This window comes from Cotesia typhae, unplaced genomic scaffold, assembly GCF_013202065.1.
Source record: "Cotesia typhae breed Kobodo isofemale line unplaced genomic scaffold, CoteBio_Ctyphae contig_11, whole genome shotgun sequence".
In the NCBI taxonomy this organism is placed as follows: Eukaryota; Metazoa; Arthropoda; class Insecta; order Hymenoptera; family Braconidae; genus Cotesia; species Cotesia typhae.
In genome coordinates this window covers 2,759,449-2,782,447 of record NW_027423711.1, presented here as the reverse complement: position 1 = coordinate 2,782,447, position 22,999 = coordinate 2,759,449, and the positions used below count along the sequence as shown (strand labels likewise).

Here is a 22,999-nt window from a genome sequence, read left to right as displayed (position 1 = left end):
TCTCAAAATTTTTAGATTCGTGTTAGCTTCATGATCAGGAAATATATATTCAAAACAAGAGACAAATAAATTAATTTCAAATAGTTTAAAAAATATATAAAACAATTGCTTTTGACCTTATAAATTTTTATTAGGCCTCAAATAAAATTGTCTTGTTTTGATAACCTCAAAATTAATTAAACAAGTAAAATAAACCAAAGTTTATTGTCAAAATTTGTGAATATGTACTGAAATAAAATATAACAACTAGCATAAAAAAATTTTATTTTGATTTATGATTCAAAAATTTACTGTTGAGGACATCTAACGACCAAAGGTAACTTTACAAGCTCTTTCCATCTGAGATTTTAATTGTCTATTTTCTGCTCACACTCATATCATATGTATAATCAAGCTAAACTCATACGCAGTACACAGTACCCGAAAACTCTTGAATCGAAAGGTCTGGAAAATTCTGTGAAAAAGAGAAAAAGTTGCGTCATGTAAGTAAATAATTTTTTTATTTCGCAAATATTTATCTTAATATTTGCGATACTTTTTTACTTTTTAAAAAATATTTCAATTAAAAAAATCTATATTTTTTTTGTAGGCCTAATGAATGCATAAATTTAACAAAATATTGAAAGTCTAAAGTAAATATTATTGTAGAAGGTTTTTACAACAGCAATTTAAATATCTAGAACTTTATTAATATTGATAAAAATAAAGGAAAATTTATTTAGCAGGCATTTAATAATTTTAAGAATTTTTTTAACAATTAAATTATTGCAAAAAAAAAAATTAGAAAAGAAAATTAACATGTAGAAATTTTAAGAAATTAAAAATTTAATTTTTTTAAAATTAATTTTTCAAAACAAATTTTTTTGTTAAAAAAAAATTAAAAACTGGCCAAAACTGCTAACTTTAATGTCATTAGAAATAAAAAATGTCTACATGAAATTTTATAAAATCGTTTCAACATATGTAAGTACGGTGCTTTACAATCCTCTTCTTAAATAAAAATATAATAATATTTTATTTTATTTTATCAATTTATAAAATCACAAAATTTTTAAAATAGTCGGCTTTGAATTTAATAATTTTTAATTTATCACTAATATTATTTAAATAAGAATAATAATTTTATATTAATTATTTTACAATAAATTAATTTTTATTTTTTTGTTTAGAGTTTGAACCAAAATCAATAACGATGTTGTTGGCAAGAGTTTGCCGAGCTACAGTATCACCCCAAGTGATATCTCTACTAAAAACACCAGTGGTTCCTAAAGTTCCTCGTATTCAAGGATCTAGATTATTTGCAAGCGATGGGAAAGCTTTCTATACAAGATCAGCTCGTAAAAGAGCAACAATCATCGAAGATGCAGTTGCACCAGCTGGTGAAACTGGTATAATATTAAAATAATAATAATAATAATAATAATAATAATAATAATCAGTTTAATAATTAATATGATGCAATATTTTTCATTTCTTATTTTCCAAAAATAAAATATTGTGTTTTTATGTTTAAGCGACTAATATTGGCAAAGGATTCGTTGCTGGCTCTGCTGTCATCGGAATTGGAGCTTTGTGTTACTATGGAGCAGGTCTCGCTGATAGAACTGGTGCCATTGACCATGCTAGGTAAGCGCTTAGTTTAATAAAATACTAATAAATTTACCATTTTTATACGGAAAAAAGTAAACCGTAATAAATACAATAACTTTGATCATTTTTTTTTTTTATAATAAAAATTACAACGGGATATTATTTTTTAAATAAAAACTTTGAATATTCTTCTTTACGATCATGTAAATAAAACCTAGTATTACGTAATTTATTTATGTGTAATTAATCATCAAATTTTTTCAAATTATCGATTTTCAAAAATTTATAACTTAGAAACTATCAACTTTAGGAAAATTTTTTAAGAATAACTTTCGTATTTAAATTTCTCAAAATATTAATAAAAAAATAACTAATCCCCAAAAAATTATTTTTTAAAGAGATGAAATAAAAAATTTTCTCAAATATGATGTTTTGTAACCAAATTTTAATTTAATTAAATCTTAATTTTATCAGATTTTGGCCAGAATATGTGAAAGATCGTATCCGTTCAACATACATGTACTTCGGAGGCTCAATTGCTATTAGTGCAGCATCTGCAGCGTTATGTTTGAGATCGCCAGTTATTATGGGGATAATGTCTCGAGGAGGATTTCTTGCTTTCGCAGGAACTTTAGCCGCAATGATTGGAGCGGGAATTTTAGTAAGAAGTATACCTTACCAAGAAGGTTTTGGTGCTAAACAAGCTGCATGGATGCTGCACTCCGGAGTAATCGGTGCCGTTCTTGCACCTCTTTCACTTGTCGGTGGACCTGTTCTTATAAGAGCAGCTTGCTATACAGCAGGAATTGTTGCTGGTCTGTCAGCAGTTGCAGCGTGTGCACCAAGTGATGAATTTCTTAAAATTGGAGGCCCACTTGGTATTGGATTAGGAGTTGTATTTGCAAGTTCAATTGGAAGTATGTTTTTACCACCTACCACAGTTATCGGTTCTGGATTACATGGTATAGTCATATATGGTGGACTTGTACTCTTCTCCGGATTTTTACTTTATGACACACAAAAAATCATCAAGCGGGCTGAAACTCACCCAGTAACTTATCAAAATTATGGCTACCAAACAAACGCTGTACTGCCGTTCGATCCAGTGAATAAGTAATTATTTATTAAATTTTAAAAAATTTTTTTCGTATAAATGAATCAAGTTTTATTGAAAACTTTAATTCTAATTTTTTTTTTTTTTTTCAGTGCCATCTCTATTTATCTTGATACTGTCAATATATTTATAAGGATGGTATATATATTTTCTGGGAACGGTGGAAAACGCAAGTAGATGCTCTAGCTAAGCTAATCCGTCATCTTATTTTTTTTACCATATTAAAAATTATTAGTAGCAAGATTTTAAATCCATCGTAAACTATTAAGTATTTATATTTAAGTAAAAAAATAAATTTAATCATGTTAAATAGTAATAATAGCAAAAATTTGAATCTATTGTAAATTATTAAGTATTTATATTTAAGGAAATATTACATGTAAATTACCATAAAATATAGAATAAATTCTTGCAAACTTAAATTAATAAATAAATTTTATTGTCGATTAATTAATCAAGCAAAGATAAATAACATAAAATAAAATTTTATAAACGAGATTTTGAACAGTTAGTTTTTTTTAAAAGGGAAGATTGATATTTATTAATATATGATATCCCACTAATACATACTTAATGATAATTAAATTATAATTTTCGCATATTTTTAACGCATTAAAAAAATCAATTTTTTAAAATATTTAATTAAGCACTGATGTAATCAGGTCGGCCAGGAGTTGAATATCTTCTCAAATAACCAGCAAATAATTGTCGTGCCTGTGAAAGTACTCGAGCAACATTGTGACGTCGGACCATTTTATCAAAGTGCATCGCCATTTCGTTGTAATCCATTTGATTGCGCATAATAAAATCTCGATGTTGTAAAAGCATTGTGATACATAAAAACATAAGAAAAGGATTACCACCACCAAACTCCGATGGTGGAGGTAACAAACCCGTTAATTGATCATCACATGTTCCAGCTGGGATTAATGCTGTTAATTCTGTCGCTTCTTCACATTGCTCTTGTCTTACAGTTAATTGATTATCTAAGGCTATTGCACTTTCTCGCCAACTATCAGAAGATTCATTGTCAGATGTACAATCCGTTCTGTGATAAATATATTAATAAAATTAATAAATTTTTTTGTTGAAAAATAATTTTTTTTTACAAAATATTTTGATTAATTATTATGATATTTAAAATAAAATGTAATATATAGCGTCCCAAAAATTAAAAGGGCACATAATTTTTTTTTTATTCCTAATCGAGCTTTAGGAATTGAAAAATTTTTTGATCTAAGGCTAAAAGGGCCTATAAATTTTTTTTTCTAAATAATTTATTAAAATGCTCATTTTTGGTCTAAAAATTGGGAAAAAAAAAAAAAAAAAAAAAAAAAAAAAAAAAAAAAACCAGTAAAGTCAAAGAAGCGCATTCTAACTTGAAAAAAAATTTTTTAAAAATTTCTAAATATGCGTGATTGTATTAATTTATTTTTATTTGAAAATTGTTTTAATCCCATTAGTTTTTGATCAATTTATTCATCCATTGCTTGTATAAAAATAGTTTAAAATTATTATTTATTCAATATTTTTTAAGTACTTCTTAAAATCATGAAATAAAAAAATTTAATAAATAAAGAAAAATTTTCTGTTTTTTTTTTTGTTTCATAATTTTAAAAAGAATGACAAAAAAAATTTTTTTATGCGCCCTTTTTGCATTAAACACGCGATATTTAACAAATTATAAAATTAAATATTTTAAAACGTTTTTGATTACTTAAACATTGACTGACTCTACTGATTTGTTCTAAAGATATTGTAAATTAAAAAAAAATTATTCAATTAATAATAATTATAGAGTATTAAAATAAAAAATCATTACCGAGCAGTGCGTTTCAAAAGTCTGATAGGAGTGACAGACTTGACACCATTTTGGTCTTCTAATATTTCACCATCGTATTCTGTCTCAGTTGATTCATCGGGAGTAGTGACAAATGCTGAAATCTTATTTTTTAAGGAATGAAGCGGATTTTCCCAAACAAAGACATCAGCTGCTGGACTACACGTTGATACTTCAGTATCAAATTCAATTTCACTGTCAGGTTCTTCAGAATCTTGTTTAGACGTAGCACGATCACTACCATTTGCTTCATTAGAAGTAGATGAACCGAAAACTTGTCGATCTAATGATTCTAATTCTAGTCTCAATTCTCTCGTCATTGAAGTAGTCATAGGATAAAAGTCAGTCGGGTCGTCTGGTGAACCAGCGTCATCTCGTACGACACGAATAACACCATTTTCACTAGAAACTCGTTTAAGTTCACGTTTATCACTGGGACCTACTTTATTTCGGTTTAAAGATGTAAAGTTAAGAAATTCATTGAGATTTTTGACAACTCTTGCACATTTTTTTTCATTTTCCGTTAGTTCACTAACTTTTGTTTCATCCAGTGATTTTGTGGTTTTTATTTCATAAGAATTACTACTTATTTTAGACTTAACTTCCAATGATTCGTTATTAGATAATCTATCTACCAATATGTTGTTTTTTCGGTTTTTTGTTGAAGTTATTTGACTATCTGTCTCAGCTTCAATCATTTTTGGAGATGTTGATCTTAAAATAAATAATATAATTAAAGTTATTTGCGTTGTTATCCATGGTTCATAATACATTCAATAGGTTCTTGTTTCAACTGATCAGCTGTTGTGTTACTGGAGACTAATTATATGTTGTGAAATTGTTTTGAATTACAAAAAGTCATATTTTATATTTTATTAATTTAATAATTGGTTTTTATTGAAAATTAATATTTGTTTGAGTAATTTGGCATTAAAAACTGTAAAAAAATTTTTTTTGAAAATTAAAAACTTTATATTTTTTAAAAAAATAAAAACACCCTTCTAAAAATTTCAGGATCTTTTAAGATCAGTATAAGGTATTTACCAAAAAAAAAATTTTGCCAAAATTTTAAGTGCGAACTTCATTTTTAACAATTTTCAAAACTTCAAAATTTGACAAATTTGGCATTTTTCAAAATTTTTTTACAAAATATTTTTTTTCCAACAGCCTTAAGTGTCCCCTTTCAAACAAACAAAAGGCCATTCTTGTATTTATAATAGCGTTCGAGATATTACAAAAACAAAATTGAAAAATTGAAAAAATTGTGAAATTTTGAATTTGCATATCGTTTAAAAAAAATTTTATTTTTTTTTCCTTTGGCAGAACTTCAATGTAGAATAAAATAAAACTTCTGACTAAAATTTGTCCAAATCAAAAGGGGTCGATTCCAACTATTTGTTGATTTGACATAAAATGACTCATATATAATTGAATTATAATTATTATTAATGATTAATATTATTAATAATTAAATTATTGTAGCACCTGAGGAAACTGCGATGGCGAAACGTTATATGAAAATTAAATAAACATCAAATGTTAAATATCTTCAAAACAAGAACCTATTGAATGTAATACAATTAAAAATTATTCTAAAATAAATTTTACAAATTCCTATGCATAGTAATAATTATTAATTAATTACCTGTTTTCAATAATACTCGTTTCACCGTGATCATCAATACTAGAAAACTTCTTCTTTCCGCTTGCAATACTAGCAGATGAACTAAGCCGCCTGATAGCACAAACTTTAGTGTATGCATTTTCTCTGATGTGTTTAATATTTGGACTCGGTGGTGGTGTTGGAGGTGGAAATGGAACTTCAGCAAGGTGAAGCTCATCTTTAGGCGGTGATGCCGGCAGTGCAGCCCAAAGAACTTCCAGCATTCTCAAGGCATCTTCTAATGCAAACTCGCGTTTCATTTCCAACAATAACCAACGATAACAGAATAATAAGTCGTCTGCTTGATGAGATTTTAAATAGGCATAAAAATCAGGATCATAGCATTGAAGACCTTCTGCTAAGTGTGTAAATTTAGTTGTCATTGCAATACCATCAAGCATAAAATTATCCTTGAGTCTTCTCATTAAAGCACACAGGCAAATGTACGCTTGAGCTTCATCACGCATAATCACTAAAAGTGGAGACGCAAGATCACTCATACCCTGACAATAACTTACACTTGGATGATTTAATGCATAAGTTGTTAAAATATTAAATAAACTTGCAGTATTTTGATTATCATCTGATCCACCGTAAAATTTGTGATGTCTATCAGTTCTTAAAACATCTTTACGCACCATACTTGTAACGTAACTTAAATCACCAACATTTTGACCTTTCTGCATCAGTGACTTCCATCTTTCTCTAAGTGATTGATATTCTTGAGCTTTTCGTTTCATGTAGTCCATTCTCTCTCGTCCGGACATTCCATCCGGATAAACATTTAAAATATGTTTCCATACTACTTTTCTTAAACTTGGTTCAATGCCTCCAAAATAAATCACCGCCCGCAATTCTTTTGAATGTATCACTTGACCAATTGGATCGAGAAACTTTCGAAATTCAGCATCAGTCAATGGTGATCGTGGTGGTTGAATATTTTGTTGAGAAGATTCTTCTCCTAAGTTTCCTAGTGCTCTTTGAACCATGTTTAATGTCTTTTCTACTTTATTCATTATTAAGCCTGGAAGTTTTGGAGTTTTGTAGGGAAAACCAGACTCTTGTTTTATCGCTAATTCTCGACTGCTGTGTTCCCAGTCACAACCACAGTCACCAGATTCTCCAAAAGGTTTTAAATTTACTTGGAGATATAAGTAAGGCTCCGAAGCACTAAAATATTAATTTATATTTAAATATTATTGATTCATTTTTTATAAAACTAGTAATTTTATGCAGTATAAAAATTATTAAGAGTGTACCAAAGAAAAATGTTAAAAAACGATTATTATAAATGTAAAATGGTAGCAGTTTTGTAAAACACTAAATATGGTGATACAAATAAAATTATTTTATTTATTCATTTTTATGACATTAAAGTTAGCTGTCACTTGACAATTTTTTAATTTTTTTTAACAAAAAAATTTGTTCTAAAAAATTACTTTTAAAAAATTGAATTTTTAATTTTTTTAATTTCTACAATTCCATTTTTTTAATATTTTTTTTTTGTTATAATTTATTTGCTAGGGAAAATTATTTTTAAAAAATTGCATTTTTAATTTATTTAAATTTCTACAAGTCCATTATTTTAATATTTTTTTTTGCTATAATTTATTTGTTAGAAAAAATTAAAACAATTGTAAAGTGATAGCTAAATTTAATGTCATTTAATTTTTTAAACTCAATAATGAAAAATATTACCTGATAAATGCAGCATCCAGATCCCAATCAGAAAGTAGAAATAAATAAGTCTCTGAACCATAGTCATCTATCGCTCGATATGATACGGTGAATTCTCTGTCAAAAAAAAATTGATATATTTTTAAAAGCACGTTTTTAAATAATTATTAAAAACAAACAATGCATTCTTACCCTTTAATATCAAAGGCTTTAATCAATATGCTTTGCAATACTTCAATAGATGTTATTTGTGGGTCAACACTAAACTTTCGGTACTCTGGTTGATGTCTTGTCTCACACTTCTAAAAAAAATTTATTAATTAATTATCAAATGCTAAAAATAAATACTATTTAAATTATTTAATGGTTTTACCTTTACTTTAACTCTTACGGCCTCACGAGGAGCGCCGAACATCTCAGTCATTTTATAACAATAATTTTAATATTTCTTAACTAATAATTTTTTTTTTTTTTTTTTTTTTTTTTTTTTTTTAAGTAAATTTATACATCACATACAATCATTGATATTAGTCTTTATCCAGGACACCGTGAAGGCCATCACAGACAGTAATTCTCGTTGAAAAATATTCATTGAAATTAAAAGAATAATTATAAAAAATAAAATTACTTGAATTAATTTGATAAAAATAAAATTATAATACAAAAATTATTTTTCTTCTTGGAAAAATAAAGATCAGAGAGGAATGTTATAAAACACATATGGAAAAAAGGTTACACGTTAATGAATAAATGAAGATTAAAAATAATTATTTATCAAATAACTTCCGTATAAGATATCATTAGAATTATTTAGTATTGCTTTAAATATCACATTGAATCATTATTAAATTTAAACAAACAAAATCACTTTTCATTTTTCATTTACTTTAAAACACGATCATATTGTTGAATTTTAGTGTTAGTTATTGCTATTGTAAAATTTTATTTTTTATTGTATTATTTACTTTTATTGGTGATAGTAAAAATTTTTTGATTACTTTATTTTATTTTATTTTCAGTAATTCATTGATTTATAATATTTACGATTTTTTGAATAATTTATTCGGTTATTATTGGTGGTATCCGACGGAAAAATCATTAAATTAACCTATATATATATATATATATATATATATATATATATATATATATATATATATATATATATATATATATATATATATATATATATATATATACATACACGTGTATATCTATCTATACTTGTATTTATGTATAGAAAGTTGTTTTTAAAAACACAAACTATCTACATGATCACTTGCTGGTAAGAAAAAAAACAATTATTATGATACTGAAGTTAGCGATCAGCTGTCGATTGATCAGTTTTTTAAATTTATGGGAATTAATGTATCCTCTTCTAAAAAGTTGATAGCCGGATGTCGTATCGTTTCACGTCACTTCTGTGACTATTTTATTAGGTTGTTGATTTGTCGACTGAGATAGTGGCGGGATTTTTAAAAGAATGAGGGCGAGCGAAGCGAGCGTGTTAAGTCTAGTGAAAATAAATTTAGCAGATATTTAATAATTTTTAGAATTTTTTTTAACAAATAAATTATGGCAAAAATAGATGAGAAAAAAAAATTGACATTTAGAAATTTTAAAAAATTATAAATGCAATTTTTTAAAAATAGTTTTTCAGAAAAGATTTATTTGTTAAATAAAATAAAAAAATTTTCAAGTGGCTGCTTACTTTAATGTCATTAAAAATTTTTTTTTAAAATTAATTACAATAAAAAAATCCTTCTAAAAATTTTCAGTGAAAAATGACGACTATGGAAAATTAAATATTTATTCAACATGTTTTTGAAATGAAGACACGGATTTTAAGTGTACTGTAAAGTGGAAAAATAAGACAGTAAATGTATATTATCTATTTAAGCATTAGATCTGAATTAAACTACGTAATTTTTTTTTATTTTTTCGTATAGATATATAATTCGTTGAGTAAATATAGTTAAGAAACATAAGTTCCATGTATAATCTTTTCTATTATTTATTTAATCCATAGGTAGTAATTCAGTACCGGAAGGCAGTTAGTAAGCTGAATTCAATTGAAATTAATCATCCTACCTAAATTACTTATTTATTTATTTATTTATTTATTTATTTATTCACAAATCTTAAAAGCTGATACGCCTAACAATTTCTTCTTTAAATATGGAAAAAAATTACATTTGTTATGTACCTGATGTTATAATCACTTTTTTTCTTAAAAATATGACAAGTTTTGAGTTTTTAAATTTACTGTACCATTCAATAAATAATATGAAAATATATAAGTAGATTTATTGTATAACTTTGAACATCATAAAGTTATATCATAATTCATAATAAATCCGTGAAGAAATCTTTAAAAAAATTTTAATCTGGATATTTAAAATAAATTCTTTATTATTTATAAGATGTAATTTATATAGAAAAATTAATTTTCTATAAATAATTAACAAAAAATTGTTTTTTTAATTTTTTACCTAATTAGTAAAATTAATAAAAATAAAGAAGAAAATTAGTGATGGTTTGTCATTGATAATACTAAAGTTAGCCGACGTTTTTAATTTTTTGATTTTCTTTTAATTATTAAATTAGAACTAAAAAATATTTTTAAAAAATTTCACGCATTGTTTTTCAAGTTTTTTTGCAATTGAAAATTTTTTTTTATTTTTTTGTAATCATTTTTTCAGTAAAAAAAAATTCTAAAAATTTTAATATGTCGGCTAACTTAATTTACATTTGTCATTGTTATTTTTATAACAATCTGGGTATGTGTAGACAATTGATCTATTGATTTGTTTTAATAAAATGCAAATAAATCGTGCATACATATACATTGGTGGAAAGAATATCAACAGATTCGGTAGAATCTGGCGCCAAGTTCCGTTCTCAAGCCAGACTACCGAGTGTGTATATACCGTAAGCAGAATCGTTTTTTGAGGTTACAAGTTTTTTTTTAAATTTAATTTGATTTTTTTTTTATATGATATTTTATAATAGTAGTTCATGCTTTTTATTACGCGTATTACTTGATTATTATCAATTATCTTTATAATTTCTATTTAAAATTATTAAAAATAATCAGCACAAACTATAGCGACCCAGATTTTTAGATTTTAACTTTTTCTTATGTAAAAAGCGGACGGCCAGAGACTAAATAATATAACGATGCATGCTAATCTTATGATAGATGGGAAACTACAGTGAAAAAAAGATATTTGACAGCTTGCAATTACACACGCCAGGCGGCGCAAGAATAACTTTTACATGAACTATAGCTTAAAGGGGATAGTTTGCCACCGGAAATGTATTAAATTAAAATTGTCAATTTTTATTATAATTACAAAAAAAACTGAAATCCGAACAAAAACAGTTTCACTGTAAAAAAATCGTGCCAAGTCCACGTTCATAAGACTATTAAGAAAAAAAAATTTTATTTCTTTACAAAAAGATATAAAATAAAAAATTAAAAAATCCAAGTAACCGATATGGTTGTATATGATTTTCGAAAATTAAAAAAAAATTTTTGTAAATTTAAAAATTAAAAGAAACAATTTTGGAACGTACTTGGTGTGCGTTATTGTGTACTTCAATTTTTTTTAAGTGTCCTAGTAGATACAATTTAGGAATTTCATAAAAAGTGAAATATTTCGTAACTACGCACACTAAATACGTTCCAAAATTGTTTCTTTTAATTTTTAAATTTACAAAAATTTTTTTAATTTTCGAAAATCATATACAACCATATCGGTTACTTGGATTTTTAATTTTTTATTTTATATCTTTTTGTAAAGAAATAAAATTTTTTTCTTAATAGTCTTATGAACGTGGACTTGGCACGATTTTTTTACAGTGAAACTGTTTTTGTTCGGATATAAGCATACATAAGAAGCAGGAGAACTAAGTAATTTCTCTCTGTGTAAAAAGAAGTGTCCACTGAGAAAGCATCAAATTGGTAGCGTCTGAAAAACAAGTGAGTTAATTTTTAAAATAGCGCTAAAAATTATTAGAATAAAATTATAAAATTATAATTTAAAAAAAATGATATTAAATTTAGCTGTCACTTTACAATTTTTAAATTTTTTTTTAACAAACAAATTTGTTCCAAAAAATTATTTGGAAAAATTTGCATTTTTTATTTTTCAAAATTTCTACATGTTAATTTAAAAAAATTTTTTTTACCATAATTTATGTGTTAAAAAAACTATTAAAATGATCAAATACCTGCTAAATTAGTTTTTATTAAAAAATAGTAACAAGTCTTCAGGAATTTTATAATTTAAAAGTAATCATAAAAAATTCAAAACAATAATTTAGAATTTTTTCTGTTTATTGTTCGTTTTTTTTTTTGCTGCATCATAACGTTTATTTTGAGATTTTTTCTAACAAATGATCCTGCATCACTATAAATTTCTATAATTTTAACAGTAAATTCCTTTTCACATTCCCAGCACCCAGCTGACTGCAAAACTTATATGAAAATTAAGTTAGCCGACATCTAAAAATTTTTAGAATTTATTTTTGTATTGAAAAATTATTTAAAAGAAAAAATTTCACATGTAGAAAATTTTAAAAATTACACATGCAATTTTTAAAAAATATTTTTTTGTCCTAATTTAATTATTAAAAAAAAAAATAAAAAAATTAAAAATGTCGGCTAACTTTATTCTTATAAAACTTATTTGTTAATCCTTCTGATATTTGTCTTACGGTTTTTCAACATCTATTAAAGCTCTGTGCTACGCTGGCGCTGTTTTAGCGAGTCTCTGAATTATAATTTGCATTTAACCGCCAGACACTTGTTTCTCACCTCACAAGACGGTAATCCTTACCTTTACCCGCCATAAAATAATCCAAACACTTGATTAGATTTGAAGATATTATTAACAATCTCTAACTAAAATTTGTAAGTACGGATTTATAAATTAACTTGAATATTGACTTACACTCACAAAAAACCACTGAACAATTGTAATAATTTATTAACAATTAATACTTTTCAGGTTAAGTGATACTGTTTATGTATGTAAATTTGTATTCATTCAGTAATTGATAACAATGGTTGGAATTCCAAACGAACCACTGTAAGTCCATAGTTTAGTCCTTATTTATATTTCATTTCAAAGTAATTAAATAAACCCGGAAAAAATAATCCTGTGGTGCATCCAAATTTTTTTAAAAAAATTTAATTAACAAAAATAATTTCCGGTTTAGCAATGAAGGTGTCAATCTTGTTGCGAGGCAAGATGGTTACTTAGAAGATGACGATTTCTTTATGGGCGTTGCATATCTTGTGGCGGAACTAAGTAAGGATCCATGTACCCAGCTTGGGGCTTGTATTGTTGATGAACGTGGACATTTTACAAGCACAGGTTATAATGGAATGCCATTTGGCTGTAGTGATGACGAATTTCCATGGGGAAAACACAATGAAGATCCATTACAAAACAAAAGCACTTTTGGTTAGCAATATATAATTTATTTATTTATTCAAACGCTGTTATTAAATTTAAATTATTAGCAGTATAGAAAATTATTATTTATTATAATAATAAAAAAAAGTAAACATCTGATATTTTTTATTTCAGTTATTTAATTAATTATTACAAAATATAAATTTAAAAATGCTCAAGAAATGATGAACCTTTTGAAAAGAATGTTTTTCGACTTTTTTTTTTCATTTTCATTTACTTTGTTAGAAATTTTCAAATTCTCGGATGTTTACTTATTTAATTATCATATTTCACTTTTATAACAACGAAATAGTTCATTTCTTTTGCTTTTTTTAGTATGTCACGCTGAAGCTAATGCAATTTTAAACAAACATTCACATGATTTGAGAAATTGTACTATGTACCTCAAGCTTTTCCCCTGCAGTGAATGTGCAAAATTGATTGTACAAGCCCGTATTAAAAAAATTGTCTACAGTTATGATGAACCTGAAAAAACAAATTCTGAAGCTTCTAAAATTTTGTTTGATGCTGCGTCCATTGAATACAGGTAATTTTTTTTTTTTTACAGTTTATTTAAGGTAAATGACCCAGTTATTGACATTTGCTATTTTAAGTTGATTAAAAAAATAAATCAACTGATAAATTATTAAATATTATTTTTGAGTTATAAATTTTAAGATAATTTGTTTTTGGAGAATGGTTCCATGATTCTTGATCCTGCGACAAAATATCTCCAAAATAAATATTTCCGGACAATATATTATAATTATAATCAATTTTTTATTTTTAGACAACATGTTCCCAAAACTCCAGTAATCAAAATCAATTTAAAAAACGCTTATTAATATTCATAAGATTATTTTATAAAAGACACCATGGCGAAAAATTGTTTTTTGAAAGGAAATTTTATTACTATCTAATCGTATGTAAAGTATTTTTATTATAAATATTTATATTGTTTTAGATATGTTATATGCTTATTAATTATTTTTATTTTTGCAGACAAAAAAATATGATGTATCCCTTTATCGTCAAAGTTTGACAAAGGTTTTTTGTGCCTAAAAAAAATTCCTTCATTAAAACATACAGTTGCTGCCATTTCAAAATTCATCAAGAAACTCATTTATTTCTAATTATTTCCGTTATATTAACAAAAAAAAAAAGATTAATTATTTTGGAACTGTTCAATCAGTATTAACCTCGACACCACTTTTGTACGTTTTATTTAAGATATTTTTAACTCACATAGTTACGAAATAAGTTTGATTGTAAGCCAGTTCTTTATAATTAAAAAAAAATATTGTAAAACACATTCAGTAAAACTGAAATAAATGTTTATAATTAATACACAGTAATATACGCAGTATTTAAGTCATAATTTACTTTATCTACCTTAAAATTGTATATTTTTTTATTTTACACGTACGTACTGATATACAATATCTTTGTTTTTGTTACATTGTCAGAATCTATGAATAATTTGATTAAATTTACGCTTTAAATAACAAAACTTCAATCATGTAAAAATGAAGATGATTTATTGTTAATTATTATTAACATTATTTAATTTATAAATTAAATTTGGAAGATGATTTTTTTCTGATCGTAAAATTCAGTTAAAGAAATTTTTATTTAATTTGAATGATTGTAAAATAAATATTCTCGAGAGAATAGCACAGAAATTCTTGTGTACTCGAACTTATTACAACCAACTGGAGTATTTCTGTTATAAACGGAATCATAAACAATTAGTCTTTACGCATTTTAAGATATACATTCACATTTTTAGAATATAAAATGACGTCAACGTAAGATGAGAAAAATTATGAGATCATTTGATATAATATATAGAATTTCATGTTAAATAAACGAAATAATATCGATAAATTTTACTGTATTAATGGCCATTTAATATCCGCCAAACGACGTAAATTGAGATTCCTAGTTTCAACAGAGACTAGAGCAAGGGGGAAGAATGAAATTTGATATGATGTTCGTAACTTCTCCCTGCTGCTTTCTATTCAGTAATATTATGTCATGTCATATTTTGACAAGATTCACGGAAATGGTCATTTTAAAAAAAAAAATTTCTTCGCTCATTTTTTATAATTTATTAGAGTACTTCAATACATAAATTGAAATATGAAGTATACTTCTTTCTTCTATTTTTTTTTTTTTTTACACAAATAAGTATATATATGTAGAGAATGATAAATCATAGTTAAGAAAAAATAAGATCCTCAAATAATATTAATTTTAAATTATTCAAAGTTTTCTTCTTGAGCAAAATTACAAATAAAAAAAAAACTAATAAAAATTTTGAAAATTTCTTCACTTGCAAAATTTTTTTTTTTTTTTTTTAATAAATTATTTATTAAAAAATAAATAAAATTATATACGGTTGTATTTGCCGTATTAAAATGTAATAGTACACTGAAAAAAAAAATTAATTTGAATCAAAAAAAAAATTCTGAAGAATTCCATTATTTTCAATTAAAATTAAAAATTCTTGAATCAAATAAAATGAACTTAAACCAAGAAAAATGTCTTATTTTAAGAATTTTATTGCTCAAATTAAGAAGATAAAATTTTTCCAAATTATTTACTTGATTCAAATTAATTTTTTTTTTGTGTACTTGCAAAATAATAGTTTTAAAAAATCGAATGAAAAAAAACAGTTCTTGTAAATTATCTTCGTTTTTTGAATTTATTTGAACTCCTAATAGTGTAAATATTTAAAAGTTAGTTAAAGGAAGTAATTAAAAAAAAAGACTTCATTGGTATAGAATAAGATAATAACATATAGTTATACAGTAGAGGTGGTAAACCGAAGACACTGCATGTATGTGTGAGAATTTTCTTCCAATACGTTTTTCGAATTCCGTTAGTCAGTTGAATTACTAAGATCGCTTGGATGTGAACGCACTAAATAATTCATAAAATTTAATTTTTCAACAAATAAAAAAAATTTTTTCTGCATTAGTGATAAATTAAATAATTAAATAATTAAAAATATGAGTAAAAATCGACGAAGAAGAAATAAAAATTTACTCAGGGCATTGATAATTTTTCTATAAAAAAAAAAAAAAAATGTTTTTTATCAAGACGTTTTTAATATTGATAATTTTAATATTTAATTCAAGTGCTAATGGTTTAAATAACGAGAAATTAAAATGTTGTCCGCCGCAAGAGATATTTTCTATAAAAGAGAGCTCCAGGTGTTTTATTTCATACAAAGAAAATTCACCGGGCTATTATGATGCGAAAAACGAAGATTGGGAAGTAAAATACTTGAAAGAATGTTTCAATGTTACCTCACAAAAATCTAGTTTTAATTCAACGATAGCGTCATCGATTACTTGTATCGATCTTTTGCGTAATAAAGATTTTTTAGACGCTTCGTTTATTTATGATTGTAAACAGGATAGTTTAAATAATGAAGCTTCACAATTGATGAATATCAGAAAATGTTGTCCCACAGGACAGCGATATGACACTCAAATTCGAGAATGTATAGAATTTACATCAGACAATTCAAGTATTTTAAACGTTTTAAATAGCTTTGATTTTAATGTCAACTTCTTATCGATCATCAAGGGCTTTCCTATTTGTAAATACTCTATAATTGACTACACGATTAGCCGCGACGACCAACTATCTTTCGATAATGACACTATTGAAGTAAGTTTTAATTTATTAAATTTTTAAATGCTTTACTTAAAACAAGTAACCTTGGCGATACTTTACGTTTCACTTTTGTGTTAGCATTATATTCAGAGATATTTTTAGTTTCAATGAAGAACTGGTTAAAAAAAAGGTTCGATATCTTATCGAAGGATTTCCTAGTTACTAAATAATCAGAAATAATAATATAAAACATTTTTGCAATAATATTTTTTTTTTTTTTACAATTATAGAAAGTAATTTATGTATTTTTATTTTTATCGATCTTAGCTATAAAATTTTCAATGCAAATATTCTTCAATTTATTTATTTATTTGCCTACAAGTTATTGATATTTTATTTAAATTTAAGATTTTGTCCAAGAAATAAAAATTCGATGAGTTCATATTTTTGTTTTTATGTCGAGTTTTTTAAACAGAAAACTTACATAGACATTTCAAACACAGATTATAAGATAAGATATGATACTTGAGTGTAAAATAAAATTATTAAAAAATTCATTTACATTCGAATGATTTTTTGTTACTAGTCGGATGGAAAATTTATTTATGTTTTTGTAAATGATATTTATATTTGATTTCAATTACAATTGATCAAAGATTCTGTAAATTAAACTTTTTAAAAATCTTCAAAATCTGTATAATAATAATTAATTAATTAATTTATTTATTTATTTATTTATTTATTTAAACAAACCCAACAGCTTACACCATTAACAGGATTGATAGTTACAATCGTTAGTTCAAATTAAAGCAACCCGTACAAAAAAAATTCTGATTCAACATAATGAATTTAATATTAAAACAAATATGAATTAATTTTGAGATCAATTTAAATTTGAAATTTGTTTCAAAATTTAAATTAAAACTTAAAAATACTTTATGTATAAAATTTATCCTATAGATCCTAAATATTATTAAATCATTAAAATTTTGAATCAGAATTGAAGATTCTACAGGCTTGCTAATTTCTATTTACAATTCAATTTCAAATTTGGATTTATCTCAAAACTAATTAATTTTTGTGTCAAAATATGAATTTCAATTTTAAATTCATTCTGAATCAGAATTTTATTTTGCACGGGAAGTTATAAAAGTTATAAGACTTGATACGCGTATTCGTTATGAGTTAAAACTTTTGTAACTTTTATTATTAGTTATTATCATCTTAAATTAACTAAAAAGAAAAAAAAATAAGTAGTTAATGATCCGTTTTTAAATATGATAAAATTTAAAGATATACTTATGACAGTAATATTTTCCAACTGCGATAAAACCTAAAAAAAATAAAATTCTTGAGAAATTTTTATTAAACTTTTCAACTGTAAAAAGTGTAGAAAAATACTTAATTTATTTTTAGGACGATGCTCGAGAACGATTGTACTAGTGGCTTTCTGTGTTATACTTAATTCCATTCGCTTTGGACAAATTAAATAACGATTTAGTTGATCTTTATATCTACTGAGAGGGTTCATTAAGACGTCGATTAACTCTAAGTAGAATTACGAAATTGCTACGTTAAATTGAATTTTATTTTCTCAATCAATAACATTTCATTAAATAAATTGAGATTATATTATTGGTAAAAAAAAAAAAAGTTTTGAAAACATAGGCGCCTGGATGATATTTTTAAGCTTAAGATATATTTTCAAACTTTAGACAAAGAAACAAATAAAAAATTTTTTTCTGACTTGTAAAATTTATATTTCACATGCTAGTAAGCAATTTTCATCATTTACCAATTTTGTAATTTTTTTTTTTCAGATATCAATTTCATCAAATACTAGATTTAGCGAAATTTCTATCAACGAAGACAACTCATGTCTTGACTTTGGATCATCTGAAGATACTTTAGTGTTAAGAACATGCAGTAATTCTGAATATTGCAACCAAAATGTTTGTTTACGAAAATGTTGTCCAGAAGACGAAGCTTGGATTGATCATAAATGCCAAAAAATATCTTCTTTCGGAGGTTCACACAAACATTTTCATTCTACGTTAAAAAATTTTATAGAAGATACTCTTTCTAATACAACTTCATTGGACGTTTTAAATTCTACAGGTTACTAAAAATTATCAAATTTAATAAAAATTAAATTATTGTATATTAGGGTGTGCCAAAATGTAACTTCCGTGAAAAACCTTTTAAAATTAAAATTTTAAAACGAAGTTGCCGCTTTTCGCCCAGAGGACAAAAAAAGGATATTACACCCCTTGGGGAGAAAAATAAGAAAAGCTTCAGATCACATGTAATCTGAGATTTTATTTTTGCTTCCTAAGGGCCGTATACTATTTTTGTCCGACGAAGGCGCAAAAAAATAGAATTCAGCCAGAGGATGGGACAGTTAGAAATGTCTCGGCTTCGTCTCGGTCGACTATAACATGTAATCTGTGACATTTCTTACTTTCCCTCCCCAGGGTGAAATCTACTATTTTATTATCAATTTTCAAAATTCTGACATTTCTTCTTTAATTTAAGACTATGGTCTTGTGACGGAAAAGCAATTCTGCAAAGATAGTATGTATCCAATAACTCCAGATGAAAAATGGTCTATTACTTCTCGGGGACATATTTATGTACCAAAACAGGAAACATACAACTTGGATGAATACTGTTTGGAAATAATTTATGCAAGTAAAGATTACAGTGAGGGTTTATATCCATGTTTGTGTTTCAATGAATATCCGATATCAAACGAAGAAATAAGCCCGCAACGGTATAAAGGAAAAATAAATAGAATAAAATTTTTTTACAAATACATTTAAGTCCAGTTTTGGAGAATTGAATAATTTTGCTTATTAAAATACAGAAATGGTAAAAAATTCTGTTAATTATAGATTTATTTAAATATTTTTTAGATTCATAGTGAACGCAGTATTAGAGTTGATAAGTTGCACTTTCCTCTTGTTAACATTCTTGGTTTACTTATGCTTACCATTGCTGCAGAATCTTCACGGAAAAACTTTAATGTGCCATTTAGCAAGTCTTTTTATTGCATTTGCTTGTCATGCGACCATCACGTTGTCGTCGTTACAAGATTCAACCGATTGTGAATTTATGGTAGATAGACCAATGTGTAAGCCTCTTGGTTACGCAATGGCTGTGTCATTCCTTGCGAGTTTTTCTTGGCTAAGTATCATCTGTTTTGATATTTGGTGGACATTTGGGTTAGTAATAAAATTAAATAAATTATATCTAGACTTGAATATAACAGAGTATTTATTTTATTTGCAGCGGATGTAGCGGAAAAACTTATGTATCAAATAGAAACAAAGTTCGTAAAAAACGATTTTTCTTCTATTCTTGTTTCGCTTGGGGACTTCCAATAATTATGTTAATAGCTATGATGGCCATAGATAGGACTAAAATTATACCCGAATATTTACGTCCTAATATAGGAGTTGATTCATGCTGGTTTGATCGTATGTAGTATATTAAGTATTAACTATTAATGTTACTGAATTAAGGGGTTTCTTTCGGGAAGAAATGACCTAATTTCAACTATTTTTTTTTTAATTGAAAAAATGAAATATTTTAGTCAAACTTTTTACGGTCTTAAAGATACATGTTTAATAAGGGATTACTGATATTAAAAAAAAAAATTTTTTAAAACTCTGCTAATGCGATGTCATTTCCGGCGAGCCGAAAAAAAAAATGAAAATTGGATTTTTGGCAGAGGTTTTTACAAAAAAATTAAAAATTTCGCGGAATTTTTTTTTTTTTTTTTAAATAGTTGTAATTGAAAAAAAAAATTTTTTTTTCGTTCAAGACCTTGTAAATTATATCTCAAAGACTTGTTTAAAATTTCATCAAAATCGGTCGAGTAGTTCTCGAGAAATCTTGGGTACCGTCTTTGAAAACATACACAGTAAAAAATTTTTCGTCAAAAAATTTTGTGTTAAATATTTAACATTTATTATGTTAAATTAACCCAAAAAAGTGTTAAATATTTAACACAAAAATTTTTAATACAAAATTTTTTGACGCATTGACGTAAAATTTTTTATTGTGTAGTTTTGAGAAAAACGCATTTAAAATTTTGAGTGACAATACAATAGCACCTTGAGCGCGCAACTTTTTAAAACTGTATCTCCTAAACCATTATCCGGATCGATTTGAAACTTTAGAATAATATTTGAGAAATGTTGAAGAATTTAATAAGACAAAAAAATCGATTTTTTGAAACCGTGAAACCCATGTAACCCCTTAAGAAGTTAAAAATTAAATAATAGTTTTCACATTACATAATTTGTTACAGATCGTCTGAGTAGTTATGGTGAAGTAATATTTTTTTGGGCCAATTACTTTCTTGCTGATAGTTAATGTTATTTTTTTTATAATGACTTTGAGGAATTGTAATCGTGTCAAGGCTGATATATCGAAGTTTATGAAAACAGATACGGATAGTCGACGATTTAAAGCTGATCAAACTAAGTAAGAATTTTTATTTACTTCTATTTTACTATAAAAAATTAATAATTGTAAAATAATTTTTTAAAAATATTTCAGATTAATACTCAACATAAAACTTTTCGTTTTGATGGGCATATCTTGGATTTTCGAGATAATTTCATATGTAATAAATCATTGCGCGCCAGATTTAAGCTGGCGTGTAGAACTATTTTATGCATTTGATGTTTTAAATTGTCTTCGAGGTCTAGTTATTTTTTTACTTTTCGTACTAAAAAATAAAGTCTCCATTGCATTAATGCATCGACTTGGACGCCGTAAAATTAATGCGCCAATAAATCAAAAGGCTGTTAATCTTCAAGAGCCATACAAAATGGCAAAATATACGAGTTGTAGTACATTAATGTCGTCAACTGTTGACCCAACAAATGCTCAAACTTAATGTGTAATTTTTTTTATTTTTATTAAGCTGTCATAAATTTTCCACTGTATATATTTTTTTATCAGAATTTCTTGAATGTAAGTCCGTCGAGATGATTTTGTTTGTTTTAGCTAACAGTTTAAAATCTCAGTAAAAATATTTTATCCGACGAGAAGAATATATCTCAAAATGCTAAGTACCTTAACCAACCCTAATTAAAAGTGTTGTAATATTTTAAGCTTCTATGTCACTTAAAAAAGTAAAAGGTTAAAGACCCAGTTATTGACACTTACAATTTTATTTTAATTAAAAAAAAAAATCCAGCTCTAATAAATTAATAAATATAAATTTTGAATTATAAATTTCAAGATAATTGTTTTTTTTTTTGAGAATCTTTAATTTTTTTAATTAGAATAAAATTGCAAGTGTCAAATAACTAGGCCAGTGTCAATAACTGGGTCTTTTACCTTATATATTTTCAACAAAAAATTCATTTTTTTGTTTATAAAAATCTTATGATTTTTTTACGCTTAATAAATATTTTCTCACTAGTTTTGAAGAAAACAAAGATTCTGAAAAGCTTAAATTTTTACTTTGATCTGATTTTGAAACAATCAACAAAGTGAATAAAAATAAAAAATTTTTTTCTTAAATAAGTAAAGTACAATTTAAACACATTAAACGATAAATCTAGAATACTAAAAAAGTTATAATATATTTTTAAAAATATTCAGAAGTAAAAAAATTTTTTTCTTGAATTAAAAAAATTCTATGAAATTTTGTAAAATTTGTCATTAATAATTTTCATGAATAACTATTTCCTTAACGTAGTATTCTCTTTTAATTTACTTAATAAGTGAAATAGTGAAAATTAAAAAAAAAAAAAAATAATAGCATTTTTTTTATATTTTAATATTAAAATATAAAAATTTTCTCAAGCTAAAAATAAATGTTATTTCTTGTATATTTTTACACTGATAGAAGAATTTATTAACTATTAATAATTTAATTTATTTGAAGACAATTATTTAATTAATTGAATTTTAATAAATATTTTTTAACGTTCAATAAATATTTATTTGACATGAAAGTACATTTATTGATAGTTAAAATATATTTATTAACATTAAATAAA

At 25.2% G+C, this 22,999-nt stretch overlaps 4 protein-coding genes across 6 annotated transcripts; 3 read left to right on the top strand and 1 right to left on the bottom strand.

Moving 5' to 3' along the window:
• Positions 1 to 339: 339 nt before the first annotated feature.
• Positions 340 to 3,202, top strand: LOC141524414 (growth hormone-inducible transmembrane protein). The gene is made up of 5 exons (XM_074238284.1): positions 340 to 482; positions 1,170 to 1,388; positions 1,515 to 1,626; positions 2,065 to 2,703; positions 2,797 to 3,202. The coding sequence occupies exons 2-5, from the start codon at positions 1,193 to 1,195 to the stop codon at positions 2,879 to 2,881; spliced, it is 1,032 nt and encodes a 343-aa protein (XP_074094385.1). The 5' UTR covers positions 340 to 482; positions 1,170 to 1,192; the 3' UTR covers positions 2,882 to 3,202.
• A 14-nt stretch (positions 3,203 to 3,216) lies between these two features.
• Positions 3,217 to 8,783, bottom strand: LOC141524392 (TBC1 domain family member 25). Of its 2 annotated transcripts, none has more exons than XM_074238263.1 (6): positions 8,258 to 8,783; positions 8,077 to 8,183; positions 7,906 to 8,001; positions 6,190 to 7,377; positions 4,527 to 5,258; positions 3,217 to 3,752 (listed from the first exon to the last, which is right to left on the bottom strand). In XM_074238263.1, the coding sequence occupies exons 1-6, from the start codon at positions 8,306 to 8,308 to the stop codon at positions 3,347 to 3,349; spliced, it is 2,580 nt and encodes an 859-aa protein (XP_074094364.1). In that variant the 5' UTR covers positions 8,309 to 8,783; the 3' UTR covers positions 3,217 to 3,346. The 2 variants fall into 2 exon arrangements, with proteins under 2 accessions (XP_074094364.1, XP_074094355.1); XM_074238254.1 differs by having other exon boundaries at positions 8,077 to 8,186; positions 8,258 to 8,782.
• Positions 8,784 to 11,843: 3,060 nt separating this feature from the next.
• On the top strand, positions 11,844 to 14,271 carry LOC141524449 (deoxycytidylate deaminase-like). Of its 2 annotated transcripts, none has more exons than XM_074238352.1 (5): positions 11,844 to 11,869; positions 12,900 to 12,980; positions 13,111 to 13,358; positions 13,686 to 13,896; positions 14,140 to 14,271. In XM_074238352.1, the coding sequence occupies exons 2-5, from the start codon at positions 12,955 to 12,957 to the stop codon at positions 14,192 to 14,194; spliced, it is 540 nt and encodes a 179-aa protein (XP_074094453.1). In that variant the 5' UTR covers positions 11,844 to 11,869; positions 12,900 to 12,954; the 3' UTR covers positions 14,195 to 14,271. The 2 variants fall into 2 exon arrangements, with proteins under 2 accessions (XP_074094453.1, XP_074094444.1); XM_074238343.1 differs by lacking the exon at positions 11,844 to 11,869 and adding an exon at positions 12,644 to 12,802.
• Positions 14,272 to 16,084: 1,813 nt separating this feature from the next.
• On the top strand, positions 16,085 to 21,682 carry LOC141528887 (uncharacterized). Its single transcript, XM_074245170.1, has 7 exons — positions 16,085 to 17,030; positions 18,797 to 19,094; positions 19,512 to 19,749; positions 19,892 to 20,200; positions 20,268 to 20,455; positions 21,292 to 21,467; positions 21,543 to 21,682. The coding sequence occupies exons 1-6, from the start codon at positions 16,440 to 16,442 to the stop codon at positions 21,354 to 21,356; spliced, it is 1,689 nt and encodes a 562-aa protein (XP_074101271.1). The 5' UTR covers positions 16,085 to 16,439; the 3' UTR covers positions 21,357 to 21,467; positions 21,543 to 21,682.
• The last annotated feature ends 1,317 nt before the right edge of the window (positions 21,683 to 22,999 follow it).